Genomic DNA, 24,873 nt, shown 5'->3' with positions numbered 1-24,873 from the left:
CGGGGTACGAGAATAGAAGCCGCTGTGTTAGCCGCACGATCATGCTAATGAGAGAGAAGCATAATGTGAGATTGCGACGAGTTAAGTGTAGTGTCGGTCATATTAGAGAGTTAAAAAGGAAAAAGTAAAGTAAAGTCGCAGGAGGTTTGAGGAGGGGGGTTTGGTTGTTGCTTCTCCAGCACTGCTATTGAAGAGAGAGGGGGGGGCCGGCCTATCCTAGACTCCGCCCTTCACGGTCCACGGAAAGATGCGATGAAACAAAAGCAAGTAAAACAATTCTGCTACTGCTACTACGTATCTCTCTGCCACAATTCAACGACCCCCTCTTGTTTACAATCAATGCTTTGGTCTTCTGCTAAGATTCTGCCAGTCTCCAATCTCCATACCTACATGTCGTTTCTTACAGGAATCTCCTTTTTACCCAGCGTTGGGCTATGCAGCGTGCATTCTAATAGTGCATATGCAAATTACTCACAACACATTAATATTAATATTAATGTAATAACATATAATAGGTAAGTCTTGTGCAAATTAAGCAAAGGGTCACATAAAAAATATAACTTTTCTGTATTTAAATAACATTTTCAAACCAACTCCATCCCTTCAAGCTATAAGGCATGAAAACACAAATAATAAGACATCCCAAAGACATGTCTCTACATCCACAACAGGAGGCCCCATCATGGCCATACACCAAAATAGGAAATGTCAAAGTTTATAACATAGTCTCACAAACTTTATTCATAACTTAACGTGATCTAATAATTAACTTAATTAGTAGATATATCATTAACTCATTATATTATGTTATTGATAGTGTGAAAAGATATACTGTTATATCTAACATATAACAAGGTGAACTAATTATTTTTTATTTTTAAAGTATGAATAATTTTATTAAAAAATAAATTATTGTGTTTAAATATTATCCTAATATTATCATAAATTAACAGGTATCTATTAATTAATTTATTATAAACAATGCGTGGAATTTGGGTCTAATTTATAGTCTTGGGCCGTTTAGCATTTGCAGGTCAAAATAGAGTGAGACTCACGCTCACCGGCTCACGCACGCTGCGGGTGGTCAACTCAAGTAACCAGTTAACCATGGTCAAAAAGTGGTCTAGTTTGTTTTTGACCGCGGTAAAAATTAAACCACGGACCAATAAAATGCCCCCCAGGCACCTTCCATCCCCCTTGTCTCTGGCGCTCACGTCTTTCGAGTTTCGCCCATCTCGAGTCTCGAGACCCTGGAGAGTGAGAGAGAGAGAGAGAGAGACACCATTTATAGCTATTATACAAAGCGCACGCTCTGAGAGAAAGTATATTAGGTAGTATACATTATACAGAGAGAGGAGAGGTGACTGGTGGTGAGGGTGCTGAGGCAGTGACTACTTGCAACCACCACTCGGTCCGCCGGAAATGACGGTGTTCGGGAACTCAGGCGGCGGCGGTTTTCTCGCTGGGAAGCAGGTGGTTCCGGTGGACTACGAAGCGGAGGTCTCGCAGCGCCTCCTCGAGGCTTCGCATTGCAACGATCTGAAATCGGCTCTCGAGTGCATCGACAGTCCGTTCCTCGATGTGAACTTCGTCGGCGCTGTGTCCTTGAAGTTGCGGAAGGCGGAGGTCGTCTGTCGTGACGAATCGGCGCATGAAGTTCGCTTTGAGTATGAAGAGTTCAAGACGGATGTCACGCCGTTGTTCCTCGCCGTTCATGCCGGAAATGTGACGCTCGTCAGGAAATTACTGGTATGTGACTGCGCTTGGATTTTTCTGGATCCTATCTATCCGGTTAATGTGGCTCAAATTTGCAAGTATTCATCGTCTTTCTTTACAAGTTTGTTTCTGGATTGTTTTTCATTTTTAGCCGGAGAATCTCTTTCTGCCCCTCGTCGCAGTATTTGCCCCGTGGAATGCGATTTTCTTCGTTTTAGCCATCCTTTGTTTGTTAGCTACTTTTCAAAATTTGAAACGAAGTGCCCTCGATTTGGTATTTTTACAATATAAATCGATTAATATTTGAATTTTCTTTAGATCTCTTGGTCATTATATCTTAATATACTTAATTAACTAAGAATTTCCGGATATCTATGCGATCGCCTATCAATGGCTTTTGTTATTTGCTTTTCTTGAAGAGAACCTTTCAACATTGACTTGCTGAATTTTGTGCTGTGGTTATGTGCTACTTGCTCAAGTTTTCCTTTTCCTTTAGCAATTTCATTTGAATTTTGGCTTATCTGCATTGTATGCAGAAATAGTGGAGCAGAAACTTATTTTCTTCTTAATTGCAGTTGAATCTCCATCTGCTATTGCCAATTTCTAATATTTGAGAAGACCTTTGATTTTAGTATTTCCTTTTACTCCTAGACTTTTATACATTTTGACTTTTGGAATCTATCATTTATTTCTATTTACTTGTTTAACTTATGAAATTACTGGTAATGGAATATTGTTTGATTAATGGACTTATTTAAATAGATTGCTTTAGGAGAATGAGAACCTTGAAAGCTTTCAAAGGATAATGGTCTGGTCTCACGTACAGCAGGCTTTTTGTTCAAAATTAAGGCTCTTTATTGGTTTAATTCTTCGGCATAATTTGACTGCTTTCCGATACCGAGGTCCCCATTGAATATTTAATAATAATTTCCTATAAAAAAACGCTCTTCTGCTTTTGATTAGAGAAGAATTTTTGGTATCCAGATTGAAATTAATTTTATTCAATAAATTGTGCTTTATTTTGTTTTAGTTATATATCATATTAATCAAAAAATCCAAATCGATACCCAAAGTTGTGTGGGAATTTACTGCTGAGAAGACGATGTCCTCATGTTGACAACATTCTACTCCTAGCAAACTTGGATGATACCTGGGGCTTTGTTATGCATTAGATGTTCAAACCAATTATAACATATATTTTGTTTTGCGCAGATTAGGTAGTGATGATCTTTGGCTTAAAAGGTAAAATTGATGTGTACAGAGAGACCTGTTTTGTGGATGTAATGTTTAGTGGAGTCATTTGTTGGTTTCATTGTTAACGTTTCACCTATCCGTACTTGTAATGCTCATTTACAGGTGAAACCTTTTAATCATACTTCCTTTATAATCAAGAAGGCTAGAGCTATTTTCATAGTGAAAACACGTCACAGTTGTAAAAAGTGTAATTTTCACTTGGTTTATTCCCGGGAAAAAACATAAATGATTTCCCTTCATTTTGTGGTCTGGACATGTGCCGTGAAGCATTGAACATGAAAGTGAAGGAAGAATGAATGAAATGTTATCTATTGGATAAGGTATTTTATTTTCATGTTCGGCCAGCCAGGCCCATTTTGAGTTGTCTATGAACATTGAACAGAACTTGAAGGATTCCATGTTGGCTCTCTAACATGATGCACTCCCCATCCCCATCTTCCTATTTATGAGACTTGCAACTTGCTGAAAGTTCCTTATACCATTATTTGTCACATCAGTGTGTTCCCTATTTTTGTCTGTGACTGGCCATAACTGCCTGTACTAGAGAATACAATATACTATATTGCTTTTTTTTTTTTTCGTCTTGACCAGCATTAAGATTTTAAGGGTAAATAAGAATGAATGACTAATAGTGTCCCTGTGAGTATTTTTCATTATATTTGCAATGCCTGAGTGTTGGCATTTGTCAAAATCACAGAGTATTGGAGCTGATGTCGACCAGAAACTCTTCAGGGGCTTTGCAACAACAGCAGCAGTGAGAGAGGGCCACGTTGCGATTTTGGAGATCTTACTTAAAGCTGGTGCTTCTCAGGCAGCTTGTGAGGAGGCCTTGTTAGAGGCAAGTTACTACGGGCGTGCTGGACTAGTGGAGCTGCTTATGGGTTCGGACCTGATTCGGCCCCACATTGCAGTGCATGCTCTTGTCACTGCCTGCTGCAGGGGGTTCACAGATGTGGTAGATACTCTCCTGAAGGTAAAACTTCCTGTTCACTAACTCAAATGGGCTTCCTGTTCACGTACCATGATTGGTTACAGACATATCAACTAATTAATTATGTTTAGCATCAAATATTGTCCAACTATTTGTCTGACACTAAAGTTAAAATCCATTTCAATCAATAGATTGTCATGCTTTCCATTCCTTTGCCCTTACCGCTTCAAGTGGTTGAAACTTCATACTTTTCATCATTTTTTTTATAATTGTTGTAAACAATGTAGGATATTCACTTTCAGTGTAATATTTGCTAGGGATGGAAATGGGGCCCCTATTAACCCCATTTAAGTGCTTGTTTTGATCAATTTTAAAATGAACCCTGTTCTTATACCTCAATTTTATACTTGTTTTCACTTTAGATGGGGTTAATTGGGACTCATTTACGTCCCTAATCTTTGTTAGAGAAATGTTTTGCTGTTTGTCCGTTTGCTGAAGTTTAATCAATCCTTTGTTTCCCAATAATGAATGTAAACTTTTTCCTAGAATTACATGAAGCCAATTGTTGGGTGCAAATCAGATTAGGTACTGCCGTGCGTTTGATAGGAGATGATCCAGGAATTGTTTATGCTTTGTATCATGCTAAGTTCCTATCCCATTTTGATATAATATAATATCCATTACCCACTGGCAGTGCGGAGTTGATGCAAATGCGGTTGATCGAGTCTTGCTTCAATCATATAGGCCTTCCCTTCATGCAAATGTTGACTGTACTGCACTCGTAGCTGCTGTTGTGAGCAGGCAGGCCTCCGCTGTTCGTCTGTTGCTGCAGGTAAGGTTCAAAACTTGACTTTGGTGCTAACTTACTGGGCTCTCCAATAAAAGGTGCAAGGTCTATCTGCTCCTCAGCTGTGAAACGACATTAGAAGTGAAATTATCCCCTTTTTCTTAATCATTAAGCTCAAAGGTATTTTCAAAAGCAAAAGTCTTGTTATATTTCGAAAATGAACTTCCAATTATTTCTCTAGTATCCTTAACTCCCTATCATATATATGGCATGCATGTAGGCCCCCCTTTTGGGGTGTAACAACTGTGAAACAGCTGGATTTGTCCTTTGGAGGACAATTTGCATGATGATGATTATATGTACAGACATACTGCATGAGAATCTCAAACAGAAACTTACCTTATCTCCTCGGTCACTGAATTATACTGTGGATTAAGTACCACGGGCACTGGAAAGTCCAAAATTTTTTTTCCTTGTTTTGTTAATTTGTTTTTCCTGCTCTCCTTGCACGACTAACGCCATTGCTTTCTTTTCTCCAAAATGGTAAAACAAGGCTGGAGCCAGAACAGACATCAAAGTTAAACTAGGGGCATGGTCATGGGATATGGCTTCAGGCGAAGAATTTAGGGTGGGTGCAGGACTAGCAGAGCCCTATTCAATCACCTGGTGTGCAGTGGAATATTTCGAACATAGTGGTGCCATCTTGCGTATGCTTCTCAAAGTAGTCTCCCCCAACAGCCCACTCTATGGACGAACCCCTCTGCATCATGCCATCCTTTGTGGCAATGCGGGAGCTGTCAACGTGCTTCTAAGATGTGGTGCACATGTAGAAGCCCGTGTTAAAACAACCCAGAAAACTGAGTTCCGTTCCATACACATGGCAGCTCGTCTTGGATTTGCAACGGTACTTCAATGCCTAATTGATTATGGTTGTGATGTGAACTCAAAGACGGACAGTGGTGAGACAGCTTTAATGATATGTGCAAAATTAAAGAGGGGTGAGTGCCTTAAAGTATTGGCGGCAGCCGGTGCTGATTTTGGTTTGGTCAATACAGCCGGTCAGTCTGCATTATCAATTGCCACCTCAAACCGATGGGCTCTTGGTTTTCAGCAAATTGTTTTAGATGTGGTAAGGGCAGGAAAGGTTCCCAACTCGAGTAACATGTCTAATTTTTCTCCATTATTATTTGTAGCCCGAACTGGTGATATCCAGGCCTTGAAAGCACTAATTGGACGGGCAGATACTTATCTCGATTATCAGGATGATAAAGGTTTCTCTGCAGTCATGGTTGCTGCAATGGAGGGTCATGTTGAAGCCTTCCGCATGCTTGTGTATGCTGGGGCTGATGTGAAGTTGTGCAACAAATCTGGGGAGACTGCCATTTCCCTTTCTGAGTTCAATCACAAACGCGACCTGTTTGAGAAGGTAATGCTTGAATTCGCTCTTGAAAAGGGTAATCATAATAGCGGAGGCTTCTACGCCCTACATTGTGCAGCTCGCCGTGGAGACTTGGATGCAGTAAAATTGTTGATGAGCAGGGATTATGACGTAAATGTTCCAGATGGCGACGGTTATACACCACTGATGTTGGCAGCAAGGGAAGGTCATGGACGCATGTGCAAGCTCTTGATTTCATGTGGAGCGCGCTGCAACTTGAAGAATCTGAAAGGTGAGACCGCACTCTCACTTGCACATAAGAATGGCGGCATCCAGAATGAAGCTGTACGGGTAATATTGGATGAGCTTGCTCGGAACCTGGTGTTAAGTGGAGCCATGGTGCTGAAGCATACCAAGGGAGGCAAAGGAGCTCCTCACGTTAAACTAGTTAAAATGATCGAGGCTACTGGGGTGTTGAGGTGGGGGAAGTCCAGCCGTAGAAATGTGACATGCCGAGAGGTTGAGGTCGGACCAAGTTCAATATTTAACAGGCTCCGGCAGCGGAAGGGTGATAATAACGAGCCTGGACTGTTTCGGGTGTTGACAGCGAAGAACAAGGAAGTGCATTTCGTTTGTGAGGGAGGGTTGGAGATGGCGGAGCTGTGGGTGAGGGGGATAAAGCTTGTGACTAGGGAGGCCATATTTGGTAAAAAGCTAAGGGATACATGAAAAAAAAAAAAACTATGGATTTTTATTTGTTTTGACTAGGAGGTATGTATAGGTTTTCTAGAGAGTGCTTCATCTCGAAGTACTTATAATTGCTTGATCTGTTTTCAACGTATGAACCTGGTGTTTAGTTCTATTGGAGGGTTTAAAGCAGCTACAATCTTCCGAGCGTAGAATCTTTGCTGGTCCAAGCTGCTGTTCTGATTCAATCGTACGGCATGTCTCCAGCCACCAAACACAAGCTAACCTCTTAGAACAGGCTCTAACCAAATCCAGCCTTGTGAGTTAATATGGTGCTAAATTCCAGTGGCTACCCTAGCCATACACCCATGAATATATGGCCAACTAAATGTTCCAAATTAACCGTAAAGTATAGAGGGTGCCTGGGACTTTTTATCCCCACAATTCATAAACAAGGAAATAGACTTAATTGTAACCATTATACCCTGCATCTTATGCGCCTCAATATTGCTAGTTAGGTACTTTATATATTCTCCATCCTCTCTCGGCACCTAGCGCGCGTCCAAAATTTTTCCTTGGGGGCGGCCAATAGGAATAGGGTTGAAAGTACACCTTCAGGCTTTTCTCTTAGCCAAATTTAGCCTAAAGAATAAAATTTAAACAAAATAACGGAGGCACCACAGAAGAGCTCCATAACTTGTAAGAATCCATTAATATATACGAAAAATCTTCAGACTTTCAAAGAAGCCATCTTGTCTCAGGACGGACCAATTTTGTGTATTATCATAAGCAATTATCAATTATAAGACAAAAGAAACGAGCAAGAAAAAGAATATACAAAAATCAAACTCGTACTCGTGGGACCACCTAACATTTCGTAAATCTCTGCCGGGGCCAAAACCTTAACATTGAACGAAAGGGATCACAGCTGGTCTAGAGAGCCTTGATCACATTCTCAACTAAACACAGCAACCCCAAATACCCATACCCCTCCCATTTACACGGGGCCAAACCTAAAATCAAAATTGCCCATTTCCATGGACTTCTGACTTTTTAAAAAATGCGCAGAACAATGACGCTAGTTAACAACATCTACTGCGCCTAAACGTAGGAGCAAGCTGGAAGAGAACCCAATGACAGTAATGTAATCGATTCATTCCATGGCACTCCTTCCATCATCCAAACAAATATATATCTCATTCCAAATCCAAACCCACCAAACTTCTAGAAGACTAGCAAAAAGACAAACACATCCGACCTTTAATTCTGACATATAGAATAAATTAAAAAAAAGAGACCATTATTCTAACCTCCCCCCTTTCTAATTCTAACATAAATAATAAATAAAATAATACCTTTATTCTCTAACATACACTATCACGAAACAAGATTAAGTCCTTTTCTGATTAGCGTACTTCCCAAATCTTCTGGCGACCCCGGCATCAGATAACGTATCCCACACCTGCAACATCAACAAATGACAGTCAGTTTCACTACAGGCTTGTACGTGCAGGCTTTTATAGGTTGGGCCTCACCCAGCTTTTGTGCGCGCGCACATGTATGTATGTATCCGTTGCAATTATTAAAAAACAAAATTACATAAACATTTTTCATTTCTGTTAGAATACACCATCATAGAGAGAGAGAGAGAGAGAGAGAGAGAGAGAGTGGCAAAGCATGGAGCATAGAGCGTTATTTTTACTCACTTCCAATCTTCCTTTGGAGCCCCCCATAGCCAGCAAAAAGGGGCTATCCTCAGAAAACGAAAGGGAAAACACCGCTCCCTGAAAACATTAAGCATAATGCAAGAATGCACCTCGTGTTTACAAACAATTTGATGACTAGATATAACCCATTTTACATACAAATAAGATAGATATATAAATCTCAAAAAACCACATACAATTTTCAGATTCTGAGATGCAATGCATGACGGTTGATTGTCAGACAAATCCCACAATTTTACCTGCAGCAATCAATAGACGCTAATTCAGAAAGATATAGATTATGCATAATTCATCAGCTTGTCGCCAATGAAAATGAAAATGAAAAACCCCAAACTAAGGGAGAAGTTTACCATTTTATCAGTGGATCCAGTTGCAAGAAGCTACAAGAATTAGAGGGTGAAAAAGTTAGAACTAGCAAGCACATAAAAGCTGAGCATTAAAAATTTGTCCATAAAGAGAAGAAATATGTACATTTGGTGCCAAAGGATTATAGGAGACAGTGCAAACGGCTTTGTCATGTGCATGAAGAGTGAAAGATGGTTTTGACTTGGAAGATTGATTGCATGTGGCAGCTCGGATGTCAAAACCGACGACTGTACCATTTTCCAGACTGACCTGAAAACACACATTCATGATAATAATTCTGTTTCAAGCCAATTTAATCAAACAAGACTAGGTCAAGACATGTTTAGTAACACACATCCATAAGCCTTCTGAATTTAAGACGAATAATGTGCTATGCTACTCAGAAAATAAAGTTGAAGATATAAAGTGAGACATAGTGAACTCATACCACAAATGAGTACTCGGTGTGTGGATCCCATTCCACGCTTTCAACATCAGATGAAACTGACCACGTAAATCCTGCATGAGAAGGTATCCTTCCATCCTTCTGCATTTTGTAAGCAAATACCTTATCATATGGCAACTTGCTAGTGGATGCATAAATTACCAAAACCACGACAAAAGAATCCATTATTTTAGTTACCATACTACATCAATGAGATGTAGAATGATTAAAGGTAAATGCAGCAAAAAAATAATTTCAAAAATTTTCATTACCATCACCACTGTGTGATCAAAGGATCCACTAAGTAGAACCTGTGGTGCATGATGATTCCACGCAACAGCTTGAACCTGAAAACAAGGTGAGAACAAATTCATATACAAGTGGAGTTCTGCGGCAATAAATAAACATTACTAGCAGTCCTTGAAAAAGAAAATTAAAAAATAATAAGGTATAAGCTGGTAATCGAAAACCGCCATAGATCTCACTCTGATGCCTTCAATCAGAACTAATTTATTATTAATCTAATGAACTAATCATTAAAACTAACAGAAGAAATAGCTCCTTCAGATGGAAAGTAAATTGAAGATAACCACTTGGCACTGCTGCTGAATACTTAGCCAAACATCCACAAGAAGCTTACTAGACTGTTTAGATCATTTCCTGCTCTTAGTACCAAAAGCAGCATACAGAGATTGATTTTCTTCGACAAGTAAAAGTAGGATAGAGAGTTGTTATTCACACTATTTAACCAGTTCCTTTTTCTTAAAAAAAATAATGAAAAGAGAGAACTTTTGCCATAATAAAATGCACAAATCAAGAACTGCCTTAAACAAGTTACAGATCTTGCTTAGACCTAAGCCAACTGAGATCTTTTTCTCAGGCTCCATGTAACAAAGATCTATATTTTCTGCATGGAAATCTAAATCTCATTATTAACATTATTTACAAGTGTTCATATGACTACATTATCAGGTAGAAGGAGATGGTGACAATGGGGAGTCAAGGGGACCCTTTTTTTTCTTCTTTTTTTTTTTGAAAATTTACAACCAAATGACACATATGCCTAGTGATCTATCCTTACATATAGGAGGAAAATAAATCAGACAGGGAGAACATGAGTAATTCTTGCCTTGTCTGTATGGTGTGCCAACGTGATATCACATTTACCAGTAGCCAGATCCCAAATCTTGACCAGTTTATCAGCACTAGCACTGGCAAGTATATTTCTGTATAACACAATAGCATTATTAAGTTTTAAAAATAAACATTAAAAAAAGACCAATTAAGATCCTCAAGGGATGGACCCAGACCTGTACTCCTTGTTCCAAGCAAGACCAAGTACTGAATCAGTGTGGCTGTCACTCTTGTACTTGATTGATTTCTACCACAAAAGTAAATAGATGAATCCTGATTAGGTACTGGAAAGGTGGAATTACAAGGGAAAGACATCAAAAAAATGTGTTGAAAAAAAAAAAAGAGCTAATAAAAGGGATAAACTAAACTAACATCTGATGAAGACATAAAATGAGGTTATAATAACCCAGCCAAAACTCGTTCACAGAAAATGCCAAAATCTATACAACAAATATCACATTACAATATAAAACTAACGATGCCACATATGAACAGTTCAATTAATTTTGTGGTTTGAAATCTATTTATTCCGTTTACACTGATGAGAATATATATACATATATATATATCTTGAAAATATAAATGTCAGCAAACAAAGAGAAAGATCTTCATCATAAAGATGACGTGATTTTATTAAAGATCCAACTGAGCATGCTACACCAACAGAATGATATGGCAACTTAGGGGAAGATAAAAATGTAAATGAAATGAAATTTGCGAGGAAAACACTTCTTTTTTATTTTCAAAATGAGTAACCAAATGTAATTTTCTACCTCCCTTTTCAAAATAATGAAAATGAATGCTGAAATTGGAGATGAAAACCCTGCAAACATGCCCTAAAAACTCAGTCAAATGGACCTTTATATTTATTAATTCTTTGGTAACTTGACTGGATTTATTACACTTTCAAAACACTCAATTTTGACAAAAAGATAGGCATAACATTAATTTGAAAACAAATTTTTGTAGAACATGCATGCAGAGGATTCCAATAGATATATAAGCAAACCCAAGGTTGGTTTTTTTTCTTTTTAAATTTTTTTGACAAGTACAGAATTAAGCAAAAGTAAGATTCAAATGCAATAAGCTGGGAAGAAATTCACAAACAAACCTTCTTTCCTTTTTCCTTCTTCTCGAAAATGCCACCCAAAACTAATGATGGTTGGACTTCATCAATCTGATAAGTGATAACAACAAAAACAAATAAGATTTGGCCTGATAACATCACTATCAATAGCTTGAACAACCTATCTACTGAGCTCAAGCTCCATGATCCACATACAATGTCAAGGTCCCATATTTCAATTGCTGGTTCCATTGAACCTACAGCTACAAAGTTCCCTGCCAAAAGGAAAAAGAAAATTGAAATGGACACACAAAATAAGAGAATACAAGCACAAGGAGATAATAATATTCAAGTAAATTTCTCAATGAGGGCAATAAAATTTAATCCAAGGCAAAACAAAGAATAACAGACAGGATGGTTTGCAATGTGATTTTTTTTTACAAGCAATTTTGACGTGTAAGTGCTTCAAAAGTTCCCCCATAAGTGGAGCTTTTAGCCTAGTTGAATGCAAAAAGATGATGATGATTCAGCCTTGCAAGTTGCAAATACCACAGCCATATTTTCAGTAGTAGCTTCTTTATTTCTCAAATGAAAGAGGCAGATACAGTTCTGTTACAACTAATAACATCATCTTACATTAGAGAAACACCCAAAACAGAATGGATTGAAGAGCAAAAGATAAAGAACAAAAGCCAAATTTCAAAGGCAGCTCTATAAGAAATTTATGAACCATCATGTGGAAACCCACATTACCATGGTTTTGCAATTCTTCTTTTTAAGGGAACAGCAAAGGGATCTCTTTGTCATTTCCCATAGGCTACATAATAATTATATAGTATGATTTGCATCAACTTTTTTGTGCACATGAAGCTAAGATTTGACTAGCAAGAATTAATCAAAAACATTGCATTCTGTTGTCGTAATCATGAATACTACTCTCTCTGCATCATCTTCCCAAGCAACCACTAACATTGATTCCAAATGACATCCTAAAAAAGCTACAAACAAAGACGCGCATGCCAAGAAAAAGGGGCTATATTGGAATCATTGGGAAACAAGAGTAACCAGACATGCAATTTTAAGGGGAGATTTATTTCAATTAAAGAAGAAACAAACACAGAAACATGTGCATATTTCATACCTTTTTCTCCACCTTTAATTGGGCAATCAAGCCATGCTGTGCACAGGGGAAAAGCTGGAATGATGATATCATGGTGAACATACATGTTGGAATCACCATCAGCTGTGTCTTCATAAATCCAAACCTGCGTGTAAAAAGTCAACTCACCAAATGACTGCCCAACTGATACAACAAAATAGACATTAGAAATTGAACAATTATTTTTCAATAACAAATTACATGCCTCGAGATGACTGACATCATCCTCATTACGTGCACAAACTATGACAGCATCCTCAGCTTTTATAATCATGTCCTCGTCCTCTTCAGAGTCATCACCCTAACAAACAACAACCCCCCACCAAAAAAGAAAAAAGAAAGGAAAAAAATAAGAAAGGAAAAAGTGAGAAACATGGGACCAATGTTATTAAAGGCGCGCGCCTAGGCTCAAGGCGCACCTTGGGCGCCTAAAAGCCTTCCAAGCAGGCACAGACCAAAAGGCGCGCCTCAAGTGCGCCTCAGCCCAAGCGCCTTAGGCAAAGGCCCGCGCCTTGGGCTTTTTAGCTGTTTTTCAAGCTTTTTATTTCAATGTTTGTTACTTTATTTAATTTTTTACTATTTAGGGTTTAAATTTATTGCTTCAACTATAAATTTGACAATAAATAAAAAGGCTACTACTTCAAATGCTCCAATTGAATTTGAACTAGATGAAGATGGATAGGGAGAATTGAACAAATTCAAGGCATGTAATAACAAAATGCAATATTAAGTCACCAAAACAAAGAAAGATGCAAATTCAAGTCTAGTATATTACCTACCAAAAAAATGTATGAAACTATCATCACATTTCTAAACCATAGAAATCATCCAACAAGAGGAGAAGATGATGTGGAAGAAGATATTAGAGATGATGCTTCTAATGATGAAAATATAGAAATGTTTGGTCTTTAGAGTGGTTTTTTTTATAACATGCTTATTAAAATATTATTAGAAGTTATGACCTATTTTATGCCTTTTTCTTCAACTATATTTTTATTTTTTTTATTTTTTTATTGACTTGCGCCTAGTTCCACCAGGCTCGCACCTCGCCTTGCACCTCAGGCTCCAAGACCCTTGTGTACCTTAGTGCGCCTTGCGCCTTTAATAAGATTGCATGGGACTAAGACTAAAACAAAGAAGAAAGAAGAAAAAAAAAAATCTAATATAGGACCATAGGCTGAAAGAACAACAACAATCACAACCCTTAAGAGTTAGCTACATGAAGTTTAGATCTCCAAGCATCTCTATCTGTGGTCATATCCTCTATAAGGCCATTATATCATATGTCATGCCTAAAGGTTTCCCACCAAATTTTCTTTAGTCTTCATCTCCCTCTTTTGTTACAAATTCCCTTTCATTAGATCCGACATATCAAAATTGATCTTTTTTCTAAATAACTTTACCTCAAATTTCACAATGATATCATCCACACCATGGTTAAAATCGCGAGTTTACTCGTACGATTTTACGAGTTTACGTGTCATCAAGCATAAGACGAGTCAACTCGCATGTAGAATCGATTTTTGGTGGAATTCGACCTGACTCGCGAGTCAGGCCAGTGAAATCAGTAGAATTGGACCGAGTTCACCAAGTCAAGTTTCCAGGTGCTTAATCAGTGTGCTTTCCAGATTTCCCCCATTTTGGTCCCTCTTCTGAAACCCTATAGGCTAGCAATCGCGTTCCCCCTTCACCCCGTTGCTGCGACGTGCTTAAATCGGCTTCCCCCTTGCTGTGACAAGGTTCGCTGGTCCGTCGGTGCTTGCTGCTGCGTCCGATTGCAGCGTCTGGTGCCTGCGTATTGCTGTTGTGATCGACTCCTCTGCATCCGATTGTTTTGCTGTAGGTGCAATACAATAATTCCTATGCTTGTAACTTATTTTGTTTCCATCTTGGGATCTATTATTTATTGAAAACATGGGTTTGGGTTGGCTGTTTTTGACGATAATGGTGGTGAACTGTCGGGTCAAAACTGTTGGGTCTACCAGAAATATTTGATGAAATGAAAAATCAAAAGGCATGTGATTATGCTGATTTTGGCCTTTGTGCTTTCCAATCTGGATTTGTTAAAATTATTGGTGGCCTTTAGTTGTCTGCTATGATTATGCATATATATATATATATATATCTTGCTGTTCAAAAGTTAATTCATGCCCGATGGTCACAGGGAGTGAAACATTACATATTTAACAATGTTTCTTGATTATGATAGTAATATTTGTTTTTTGAAATTTTGATTATGGATATATGAATGATGAATTGATAATAAATGATGGACTTCATATTTAGTATTTTTGAAATTGATAGATGAAATAATTTTGAAATAGGTACACGTATTTCATTTATACTAAGGATTATGTCATTACAAATATATATTTACATAAATTAAAGGGTATTTTTAATTATCTATAAAATCTTACGATTTTAAGATTTGATTTTACGATCCGATTTTATGCACCCTCTTACGATCTTACCTAAAATCTCAATTTTAACAACCTTGATCCACACTTTTTTTAGTGAACTTACATTCCACATTCAGTTTCCAACCTACTTATTTTAAAACCTTTGGGTTCTATGGTATTTCTCCAAAGGAACAGAGAATCAAAAAAAGACAAGGTGCTAAAGTGATCAAACTTACATCATTATCCTTCAAATACGGGTCCATGTCATTACTCGGATAATAAGTGCCCCCAAGCCCTGCACTGAACAACTCAACACCTGCAGCAACAAGGAACATATGCATGCTCTCGCTCAGAAGCCATGTTGAAAACTTTTGCAGGGGAAAGAGGGCATGGTTTGACCATGGGTTTCCAGTAAACAATCAATAAATTTGTCTAAATACTTTTCAGGTGCTTCTGGGACAAGCCATGACTTCAGGCATAGTATCAAAGCAGTTCTGCCCCTAACATTAAAATATCAGTTAAATAATTGGGAAACAGTGAAGATACCTTCATCCTCCTCATCATAGTGTTCCATGTCCAATTGCTGTAAAGCGTCAGCTATGTCCTGAAAATTTGTTGTTGAAGCTTTGCCAAGTGCATTTGCTGCAGCTAATGCGCGAGCAACTTCAACACCCTCTTTGGAAGCATCCATGTCCATGTCTTGATCATGGTCTTCACTCTCACTATCCTCACTGCAAAACCCAAAAGAATCAGAAGTACTACCCGACCAACAATAAGTTACATAAAATAAACTCTTTTACTCTAAGATATTAGATATATGCATTTGGAACTAAATAGTTCCTCACATGAATACAGATACATACTGCCATAGTTAAAATGGCAGTTTGGTACAAGTTCCCGCTATTTGTTCCACATCATATACTTAGTATATGGAGGGTTAGATTGACTAGAAGGAATGCATAAAGGAGACAAGAGGGTAAGGAGATGAGTGATGCTAATTTGTTTAAAATTTGCCTATTAATCCTTTCCCCATTTTCAGTAACCCATCAGGTAATGTCTAGATACTAACAAGGGAGGGAGGAGGGGAGGGAAGAGAGGATTTGCATTTAAAATTAACTGATTTAGTTGCAAAAATGTTCTTCCTCCCTTTCTTTTTGAAATCCACAACGTGGCATGAAAAATTAAGAAAACAAATAGAACAGTCAACTAAACGACTGAGCCAAACCATTACCTTCTCTCTAAGGCACCACTTTTTAAGATCTCTTCAATCTCCTCTTTTGAAGGAGGCTCGGCTGCAGCAGGGACAGACTTCGACACCCCTTTGGGGACCCAAGAAATTGCTGCTATCATTCTTTAGGCTAAACTTCCATCAACACATAAGAAAGGAGTCATAACACACTTTCAGAATATAACTAACAAAAAAATAATAATAAATTAAGAAAAAAAAAACAAATTGATGGATACTAGCAAGACCAGCGATAATCTTATAATTTAAAAGCACCTACATATACTTGTCCACAGCTTCATTTTCCAAAAACAAAAGAGGCCTAACAGTTATCCAATCATAAAGCCAATGAAATGTCCGCTACCAACAAGGAGGGTTGGGATTAAGAACAACAAAGTAAGAGGTGGCAACTTTGTTTTCAGAAACATGAGCACACATAATACTTTCTTGCATGCTTATGACATTTACCATCAAAGTTGATAATAATAAATGAAAGATTATATTTGAGAAGAACCCATAATCTCCTAAATATCAAGAAAAGCTGCCAAGCTATCCTTCAAGTATGAGAACAGAATAGAGTTCCTAAGAAAGTTGTAAATAAAGGATAATCCTGGCGAAAACAATCTTTGAGGTAGTTTAGCAGAATTGAAAATTTCACCAGCTATACTTAACAATCTTTGATGTGTTTCTGTCTTAAATTGGGAGCACTGGCAGCCTTTGTTCCTCTCAAGAAACCAATCAAACACCCCTCAACACACTCACAACTCACCGGCCAACACACCACAACACAAACATGTAATAAAGAACAGAAATCAAAGCATAAACAGAACAAGAAATGAAACATTCAAACCACATGAGAAGACAGAATTTTATCCTAGTTCATGCCATGTGAATGGCACTACATCCACCCTTGAAACCACCACCGAGCAACCTTCTTTATTGATGGATAACAACAGGTCTTTCCCTCTTTCTCTCTCCTACAATACAAGCCTTCCCAAGAATGAACAAGACTATTCTAACTCACAGCTTTCTCACTCTCTAGGATCTCATGAAAATAGAAAAGAACATGCGGTTTTTAACAATTATCTTTACTTTCTTATTTTCTATAATCCATCCAAAAGCATCACAAGATTAAGTTGGTGGCTTGGTGTTATTGTGCTCCTACAATGTAGAGGTGAAAAATGTCCTGTATTAAGCTCATGTGGAAAAAAATTTGAAAGGATACATATTCAAAGTGTGCATTGGCTGCCACAATGGCATTTTCCAAGTTTCGCATCCTTGCAAGACTAGTGGTTTTCATTGCCCAACAAAAAATTAATTCTCACAAGGGCAAGGTAGTGACATGGGATTTTGTTGCGACTTGACTGTAAACAAGGTTTTTATTATTGGCTTCATGTAGCCAACACCACATATAGGGGTATAAAGGCTTGGTATGGTGTCGTTTTCTTATTCATTTTACTCCAATCCAATCCTTACCCGATTTTTTTTTTTTTTTTTTTTTTTGGGGGGGGGGGGGGGGTTGGGGAGAACATAATACTAGATGTGTTTCTGAGCAGAAAATCATCAGAGTCTCCTTTTGCTTCGACAAATCATGCTGTAGTTAGTATAGCCGGTGAATTTTCAATTCTGCTAAACAACCTCAAAGATTGTTTTTGATGTAAACTTTTGTTATTTGTGGTTCTTGAATCTTTAAAGTGCGCTAGACAAGATTATCCTTTTTTTTTTTTTAACAATTTTCTTAGGACCTCTTTTCTGTTTTCATATTTGAAGGAAACCTTCGCAGCTTTTCTAGATATTTAGGAGATTATGGGTTCTCCTCAAAGAAAAGTCCTTCATTTATTTGGTATAGTCTTGAAAGGTTATATAGTTCTTTAAGACACATCCATCCTAAAAGACATAATCGTTTCAATGGGTGTCTTTTTTTAAAGAGACGATCAGAGAACATGAAACCCTTCCAATTTCCCACTAATTAAGCCACACTAACTAGATTAATAGAAACATGAGAAACCCCTTCTCTGGCTTCATTATATATATAATAGATAGATTGATAGATAATAGATAGATGTTACCTAAAGTAGGTCGATAGCGGTGACAGGTCAGGCCGGACGGTGGCAGTGAGGCGGTGGCGAGGGTTGCCGGACGGTGGCGACGGAAGCCGTCGCTTCACGATTATGCGGCAGTCAGTTGTGGGCGAAGAGAAAAACGGAGGGGCGGTGTCGCGTGCGGCGCTAGGTGTCGGTGATGCGGCAGTCAGTTGTGGGCGATGATGGCTGTATCGCGGTGGCCTTCCGACGTCGTCGCGCTGGTCAGAAGGACGATGAGGAGTTGGGGGCCGGCGGCGAGCACCACGGCCTATCGGAAAAGACAGAGGGGTGAACCGCAGTCCACAGGGGTTTTCCAAACCCTTACTTCCTCAATGAGGCCATTTTATAGCAAGGCCCATAGATCAGGGTCGGGTACTTAGTGGGAGCGAGCAAAGCCCGCCGAACTCACAATCCAGGCTTGCCGATTGGGCCAGCCTACTCAAGGGGCTGGGCTGGGAAAAAAGGGTAAGGTGAAATAAAAGGAGATACAATTCTACAAGTGCGATTTTGTTCACCCCCTTGACAGACAGACAGGGGTAATATAATCCCATGTCAAAAAATTAATGGGCCTCTCTCCTCTCTCTCTCCTTCCTTAACAAGTCTATCGCCGTCATCATTGTCGCCTTACTTTTTGTGTGTCAATTACTCTTATATCATTCTTCATCACCTTCATAAAAAGGAAAAATGTAGCGATGAGGATGCAAAGACAAAGATGTAGCGAAAAAAGAAGATGCAATGGCAAGAGGCGAGACAACGAAAAAAAAAATAACAAGAACAAAAAAAAAAAACAAAAAATGATACAAATCTCTTAAAGAGATGAATTCTCTAAAATAACTTTGTTACCCCTCAAATTAAGAGAGCGAACAAAATCACACTCCAATCCACTGCAACTATCTCTTCCTAATTCTTTAATTTTATCTCTTCTTTGACACTTAAAAAAAAAAAAGAAAATTCACCTCCCCCTCATTGTTTAATTACAACTATCTTTAATTTCCCTCCCTCTCATCCTATTATAAACATTTCCATTTCCTTGCCTCGCGCCAATTCCGGATTCCAAGGAATCAGGGACAAAAATGTCATTTCACAAATTTCATAAAAAAAAATGGAAAGTAAGATAAATAAATCCAATTCCTATTCGCGCTTTCCCTCTAAAATTCCTGGCGCTTCTCCGCCCTAGGGTTTTGAACTGTCTCTTTCTCTTTCTCTTTCTCTTTCTCTTTCGATCTTGATACCGATTCAGGTAATCTAATCCAAACGATTTTCGTCGATTCGGCTTTGTATTTTCTTGGAAACGTTTCGGCTCAGGGTTTGGAGGAAATGGCCATCAATCTGACGGAAGGCGCGATAGCGATGCTGTCGAGCGGGGACGGGCAGGCCGGCGACGTCAAGCCGGTCCTCCAAGTGGCGGACCTCCGTCTGGTGAACACTCAGAACCAGACGAACGAGAGGTACCGGATTCTGCTCTCCGACGGCGTCCATCTCCAGCAGGGCATGCTCGCCACCCAGAAGAACGAACTCGTTCGCTCCCACGCTCTCCAGAAGGGCTCCATCGTTCAGTTGACTCAGTTTGTCTGCAACGTCATACAAGGCCGCATGTACGGCTCCTATATTCACTTTCTATGATTTCAGTTACGTCTGGGGTGTGTCTTTGGGTGTCTACTTGGTTTTTTAGGCACGTGGGAAACTAATTGGTTGGATAGCTTTAAAATTTTGCCGATCATAGGGATGTCATCTCATCAATTGCTTTTGGGACTATAAAAGGGTAAAGATAAAAAGGATCTTAAACAAAGAATTCAGAAAGCTTCAGCTTTTCTGGAACAGGGCCGGAGTCAAATAGCAAAAAAGCTAAAAGCAACTAATGTTCACGCTTTCTCCAATTTTACAGCGATTCTAGGATTAATGTGTGCTATATGCTGCTGAAAGTGAAATGTGTGGAAAAGATGATGTAACAATCAGTTCAAATTCTGGACCTTTGCCTCAAGGAGATGTTAATTGCCTTTAGATCAGTGCCTTTCCTCGCTAGTCTTAGTTTGAAGTGTATCATAGTTGATGATGGCGTGATCCTTCCGTTTGCCTGGTTTTAATTTTTCTGTATCTGTATTATTGTAATCAAGGTTTTGTGTTAATATGAATATTTCATCACACTAAAAGGTTTAGTATAGTTAATTGATGGGATATAGTTGGCCAGTCTTAGAAGACAAGATTCTTATGATCATTGCCATTTGATATCATCAACATGGAACCTTGAAGTATATTGCTCTGCATAAAATATGTAAGTAAGAAGAGTCCTTAGAATGCCGTGTGTTGCTCAATTGAACCTGCAGGTATAGGCATTCTACAGATTGTACTCTGTCTTGCTATTGCATTGTCAAATAGAATTTGTTATTTTCACTTACTTTGCAAGAAAATGCTCTCAGACATACGGGTTTAGTATTTCGCGCCCATCATGTTCCTCTTGCAGGAGGCTTCTTGTATATAAAAATTGTATTTTTGTTTTTCGGTGCCTTTGTGAATATGTTTTCTTTAAATCTCCATATCCTGGTAGCAAGCTTCTTCTGTTGCGTGAGAAGTGAGAACGAGCAAATAAATTAGGAATAGCAATAATTTGGTGCCTCCTTATGATTTTGAATTGGTATGACACTGGTTGATAAGCAAATCAGATATTCCTTTTATGAAAACGGATCTCTTTTCACTGTTGGTATGTGTTATTAGAAAACTAATTTTTATGCATCTAGTCAAGCATAACTATGCAATATGTGGAGAGTTCAATCTTGTCCTATGATGAATGTTGGAGCCAATGCTATCTAAACTAGCTAGTTCTGTGGTTGACCTTCCCCAAAGTTTTGAAATTATTCATGTTACATGATTCAAAAGTCATGCTAATTCAGGTAACCCCTAAACAAGTTTAAACATTTTTTGTTGATTGAGCATTGAGTCTACTTCTGTAGTTATGCTTGTAATTAGTTTCTCCTTTGCCTCCTTAAAAAGGTGTGTCTATATTCCTATGAGTTTGAATACAATTCCAAGTGGTAGCTTTGACATTTTTTCCCCTTTTGATGGATAATGTTTAATTTAGTTTGGACATTGTGATAAGATTTTAAATTTATTAATATTGTGGAAGTTTCTTCTTTGTTTTTGGTGGGTAAATTTAATATTTGAAAAACATTTTATTAAGATAGAAGATTGCTGGTAGCTTGACCCCTAATTGTACAAACTCATGTCCAAAAAGTGGCACTTAGATTTTTCCCTTTTCTTTCACACAAATATGTAAATCATTAATGCTATTATCAATTTAATTGTTCTGTTTTTCTTTTTTTGGGTGACAGCATTAGTTTCTGCAGTTCAATATCCAATTTTTAATTGCATAGCATTTTAATGAAAAACTTGAGGATCCACACTAGATCATGGCATTATGATTTTATTTGAAAATGGTATGGGGTGAAATTTGTCAAGTTTATATCCTATTTATTTCCATTACTTCAAGTCTTCTACTTGCTGATCATTGACACCATGATCGTTTCCTTTAAACAGGATCATTATAATCATAGACTTGAATGTGATACTTGAAAGGTGTGATCCCATAGGCGAACCAAGGCAATTTGAAAGGCCCAGTACCGGTACTGCTACCCCAGTGGCAAGATCTTCTGCACAGATGCAGTCAACTGCTGATCAGTCTGGGTCTAGTATTTGCAATCAACCATCTTATGTTGGTAGTTCACTTGGTGGCTCTGTTGCTAAACCAAATGTACTGGGTGGCTCAGTTAACAATCCTGACCAGGGACGATATAATGGGCCAAACGCACACCATATGTATATCAAACCAGAAATTGGTGCTGGGGTATCGCGGGCTCCATTTAATAGTTATGTTCGTCCACAACAGGCTGCATATCAGCAACCACCTCCAATGTATACAAACAGAGGACCTGTTGCCAAGAACGAGGCTCCCCCTAGGATTATTCCAATTGCTGCTTTGAATCCATATCAGGGGAGGTGGACAATTAAGGCCAGAGTGACAGCAAAGGGGGAACTTAGACACTATAGTAATCCCCGGGGTGAGGGTAAAGTATTCTCCTTCGATCTTCTTGATTCTGATGGTGGAGAAATTCGAGTCACCTGCTTTAATACTGTTGCTGATCAATTCTACAACCAGATTGAGGCTGGTAAGATTTATCTGATTTCCAAGGGGAGCCTAAAACCTGCTCAGAAGGCTTTCAATCATCTTCGTAATGATCATGAAATTCTCCTGGACAGTACATCAACAGTTCAGCCTTGCCCTGAAGATGATAACTCAATTCCACGGCAACAATTTCATTTCCATCCTATAATTGACATTGAGGGCATGGAGAACAACAGTATTGTAGATGTGATTGGCGTGGTATCTTTTATCAGTCCATCTACTTCAATAATGAGAAAAAATGGTACTGAAACTCAAAGGAGGGTTCTCCAGTTGAAGGACATGTCTGGACGAAGTGTTGAACTTACTTTATGGGGACAATTTTGCAATGCAGAAGGACTTGAAATGCAAAAGATGTGTGATTCTGGTGTGTTTCCTGTTGTGGCTGTGAAATCTGGTAGAGTTAGTGACTTTAATGGGAAGGCTGTAGGAACCATATCCTCAAGCCAGTTAATCATAGAACCAGATTTCCCAGAGGCTCAAAGGCTAAAAGAATGGTTTCAGAATGAGGGTAGAAACACACCATCTGTCTCTATATCCAGGGAGATAATGACCATAGGAAGAACAGATGTTCGGAAAACTATATCTCAGATTAAAGATGATAAACTAGGGACTTCAGAGAAGCCAGATTGGATTACAGTCAGTGCGACTATCTCATTCATAAAAGTTGATAATTTCTGCTATACAGCATGTCCTATCATGGTTGGAGATCGACAATGCAACAAAAAGGTTACAAACAATGGTGACGGAAAATGGCGGTGTGATAGGTGTGATCAATCTGTTGATGAATGTGATTACCGATATATTCTCCAGTTTCAGATACAAGACCACACTGGTTTGTCATGGGTAACAGCATTTCAAGAATGTGGTGAGGACATCATGGGTGTATCTGCAAAAGATCTGTACTACTTGAAACATGAAGAGCAGGATGATGAAAAATTTGGAGAAATTGTGCGAAAAGTTCTATTCACTAAATATGTATTCAAGTTGAAAGTGAAGGAGGAGATGTTCAGTGATGAACAGCGGGTCAAGTCCACTGTGGTCAAAGCAGAGAAGATCAATTTCTTATCAGAGTCCAGGTTTCTTCTGGATTTGATGGATAAGCTTAAAGGGGAGAATAATGCCAGTTCTTTAGGCCCCAAAACTGAAGATGTCTTTTTGAGCACTGGAGTAAAAAATACTGGCTCTGGGACTTTCGGAGCTAGACAACCTCCCCCTTCTGCTGGATTGCCAACTAATCAAACGAGTCAGTATGGAAACCAGTACAATGGTTCTAGATTTACTGCTAGTGGATCCAGTGGTTCGTATTTGAGCTGCAACAGCTGTGGTGGTACAGGGCATAGTTCATCAAACTGCCCGAGTGTGATGACTGGTCAGGGACACTCGTATGGAAGTGGCTTTGCTACTAAGACATCTCCTGGGGCTGGCATGGCCGGTGCATCTAGTGAGTGCTTTAAATGTCACCAATTTGGGCATTGGGCAAGAGATTGCCCTGGTTTGAGCAATGTACCCCCAGCCTATGGGAATAGCAATGTTACACCTGGAAGATACGGTGGTGTTGCAAAACAAAGGGTTGGTGGCTTTTGAGGCAAATTGCAATGAGGTTTGTAGAAATCTGTACGCATGGATGGCTATTCTGTCAAGATGAATCTTAGACTTGGTGTTGTGCATGGGAATTCTTTTTGTAGATGGGGCATTGGGGCGTTGGTTTCCTGTGTGCAGCAAGGCGTCGGGACAGGTTTGGCATGCTCTTTAGGTCTCTTTATGTGTAATCATAATTTTGGGTCTAGCCGCTGGCAGGTTTTGTGGACAAACATTACGGCAAAGGGTTTGGTTATCCATGTTGGTTCCTGTAAATTATTTCCCATCTCTATGTTTCATAGGATTTTGAACATCGTTCAGTAAGTTTGGTTTGTTTTACAATTGTTGCTTCTTTTCTGGTTTTATTCCTTGCTAAGGTGAACTGTATCATCTTTTATCAAATTGGGGTTACATCCCGAGGGCTGTAATTGGAGATGCCATTATTATAATTCTTGCACCGTCTTGTGGGCAAGATGGTGGTATGGTAGTAGGGGTGTTAAAATAGGTAAATAGGTTAGGTTTAGGTCGTGTCTGGAGGCCTAGCTTGGTTTCCCAACTCCTTGTGGGTAATGGCTTATGAATGATAAAGCTTAGAGTATGCCAAGGTCATGGAGATCGGACTTGTACGATGTGCTTCCTTGCGATTTCTCGTAGAAGTGTTAATTGACCAATTCCGAATTACTGCTTTATCCGCAAAAAACAGATACCAAAGGTGCCTGTAATTTAATCCTTTAGAAGATATTTAAAATGATGATAGTGGTAAATTATGACAATTACGTTT

At 38.7% G+C, this 24,873-nt stretch overlaps 3 protein-coding genes across 3 annotated transcripts; 2 read left to right on the top strand and 1 right to left on the bottom strand.

Moving 5' to 3' along the window:
* Positions 1–1,215: 1,215 nt before the first annotated feature.
* On the top strand, positions 1,216–6,928 carry LOC127813100 (uncharacterized). The gene is made up of 4 exons (XM_052353857.1): positions 1,216–1,749; positions 3,668–3,943; positions 4,596–4,733; positions 5,242–6,928. The coding sequence occupies exons 1-4, from the start codon at positions 1,423–1,425 to the stop codon at positions 6,793–6,795; spliced, it is 2,295 nt and encodes a 764-aa protein (XP_052209817.1). The 5' UTR covers positions 1,216–1,422; the 3' UTR covers positions 6,796–6,928.
* Positions 6,929–7,767: 839 nt separating this feature from the next.
* Positions 7,768–18,666, bottom strand: LOC127813101 (uncharacterized WD repeat-containing protein C17D11.16). Its single transcript, XM_052353858.1, has 17 exons — positions 18,323–18,666; positions 16,260–16,386; positions 15,575–15,759; positions 15,265–15,344; positions 12,835–12,930; positions 12,612–12,735; positions 11,687–11,745; positions 11,516–11,581; positions 10,581–10,651; positions 10,400–10,496; positions 9,543–9,617; positions 9,274–9,372; positions 8,952–9,095; positions 8,831–8,860; positions 8,657–8,719; positions 8,460–8,537; positions 7,768–8,215 (listed from the first exon to the last, which is right to left on the bottom strand). Exons 2-17 carry the CDS (start codon positions 16,376–16,378, stop codon positions 8,144–8,146), a joined length of 1,458 nt encoding a protein of 485 aa, XP_052209818.1. The 5' UTR covers positions 16,379–16,386; positions 18,323–18,666; the 3' UTR covers positions 7,768–8,143.
* An 827-nt stretch (positions 18,667–19,493) lies between these two features.
* On the top strand, positions 19,494–24,728 carry LOC127813578 (replication protein A 70 kDa DNA-binding subunit A-like). The gene is made up of 2 exons (XM_052354618.1): positions 19,494–19,932; positions 21,869–24,728. The coding sequence occupies exons 1-2, from the start codon at positions 19,655–19,657 to the stop codon at positions 24,096–24,098; spliced, it is 2,508 nt and encodes an 835-aa protein (XP_052210578.1). The 5' UTR covers positions 19,494–19,654; the 3' UTR covers positions 24,099–24,728.
* The last annotated feature ends 145 nt before the right edge of the window (positions 24,729–24,873 follow it).

Source organism: Diospyros lotus, chromosome 11 (assembly GCF_014633365.1).
Source record: "Diospyros lotus cultivar Yz01 chromosome 11, ASM1463336v1, whole genome shotgun sequence".
In the NCBI taxonomy this organism is placed as follows: Eukaryota; Viridiplantae; Streptophyta; class Magnoliopsida; order Ericales; family Ebenaceae; genus Diospyros; species Diospyros lotus.
This window is presented reverse-complemented; position numbering and strand designations above follow the sequence as displayed.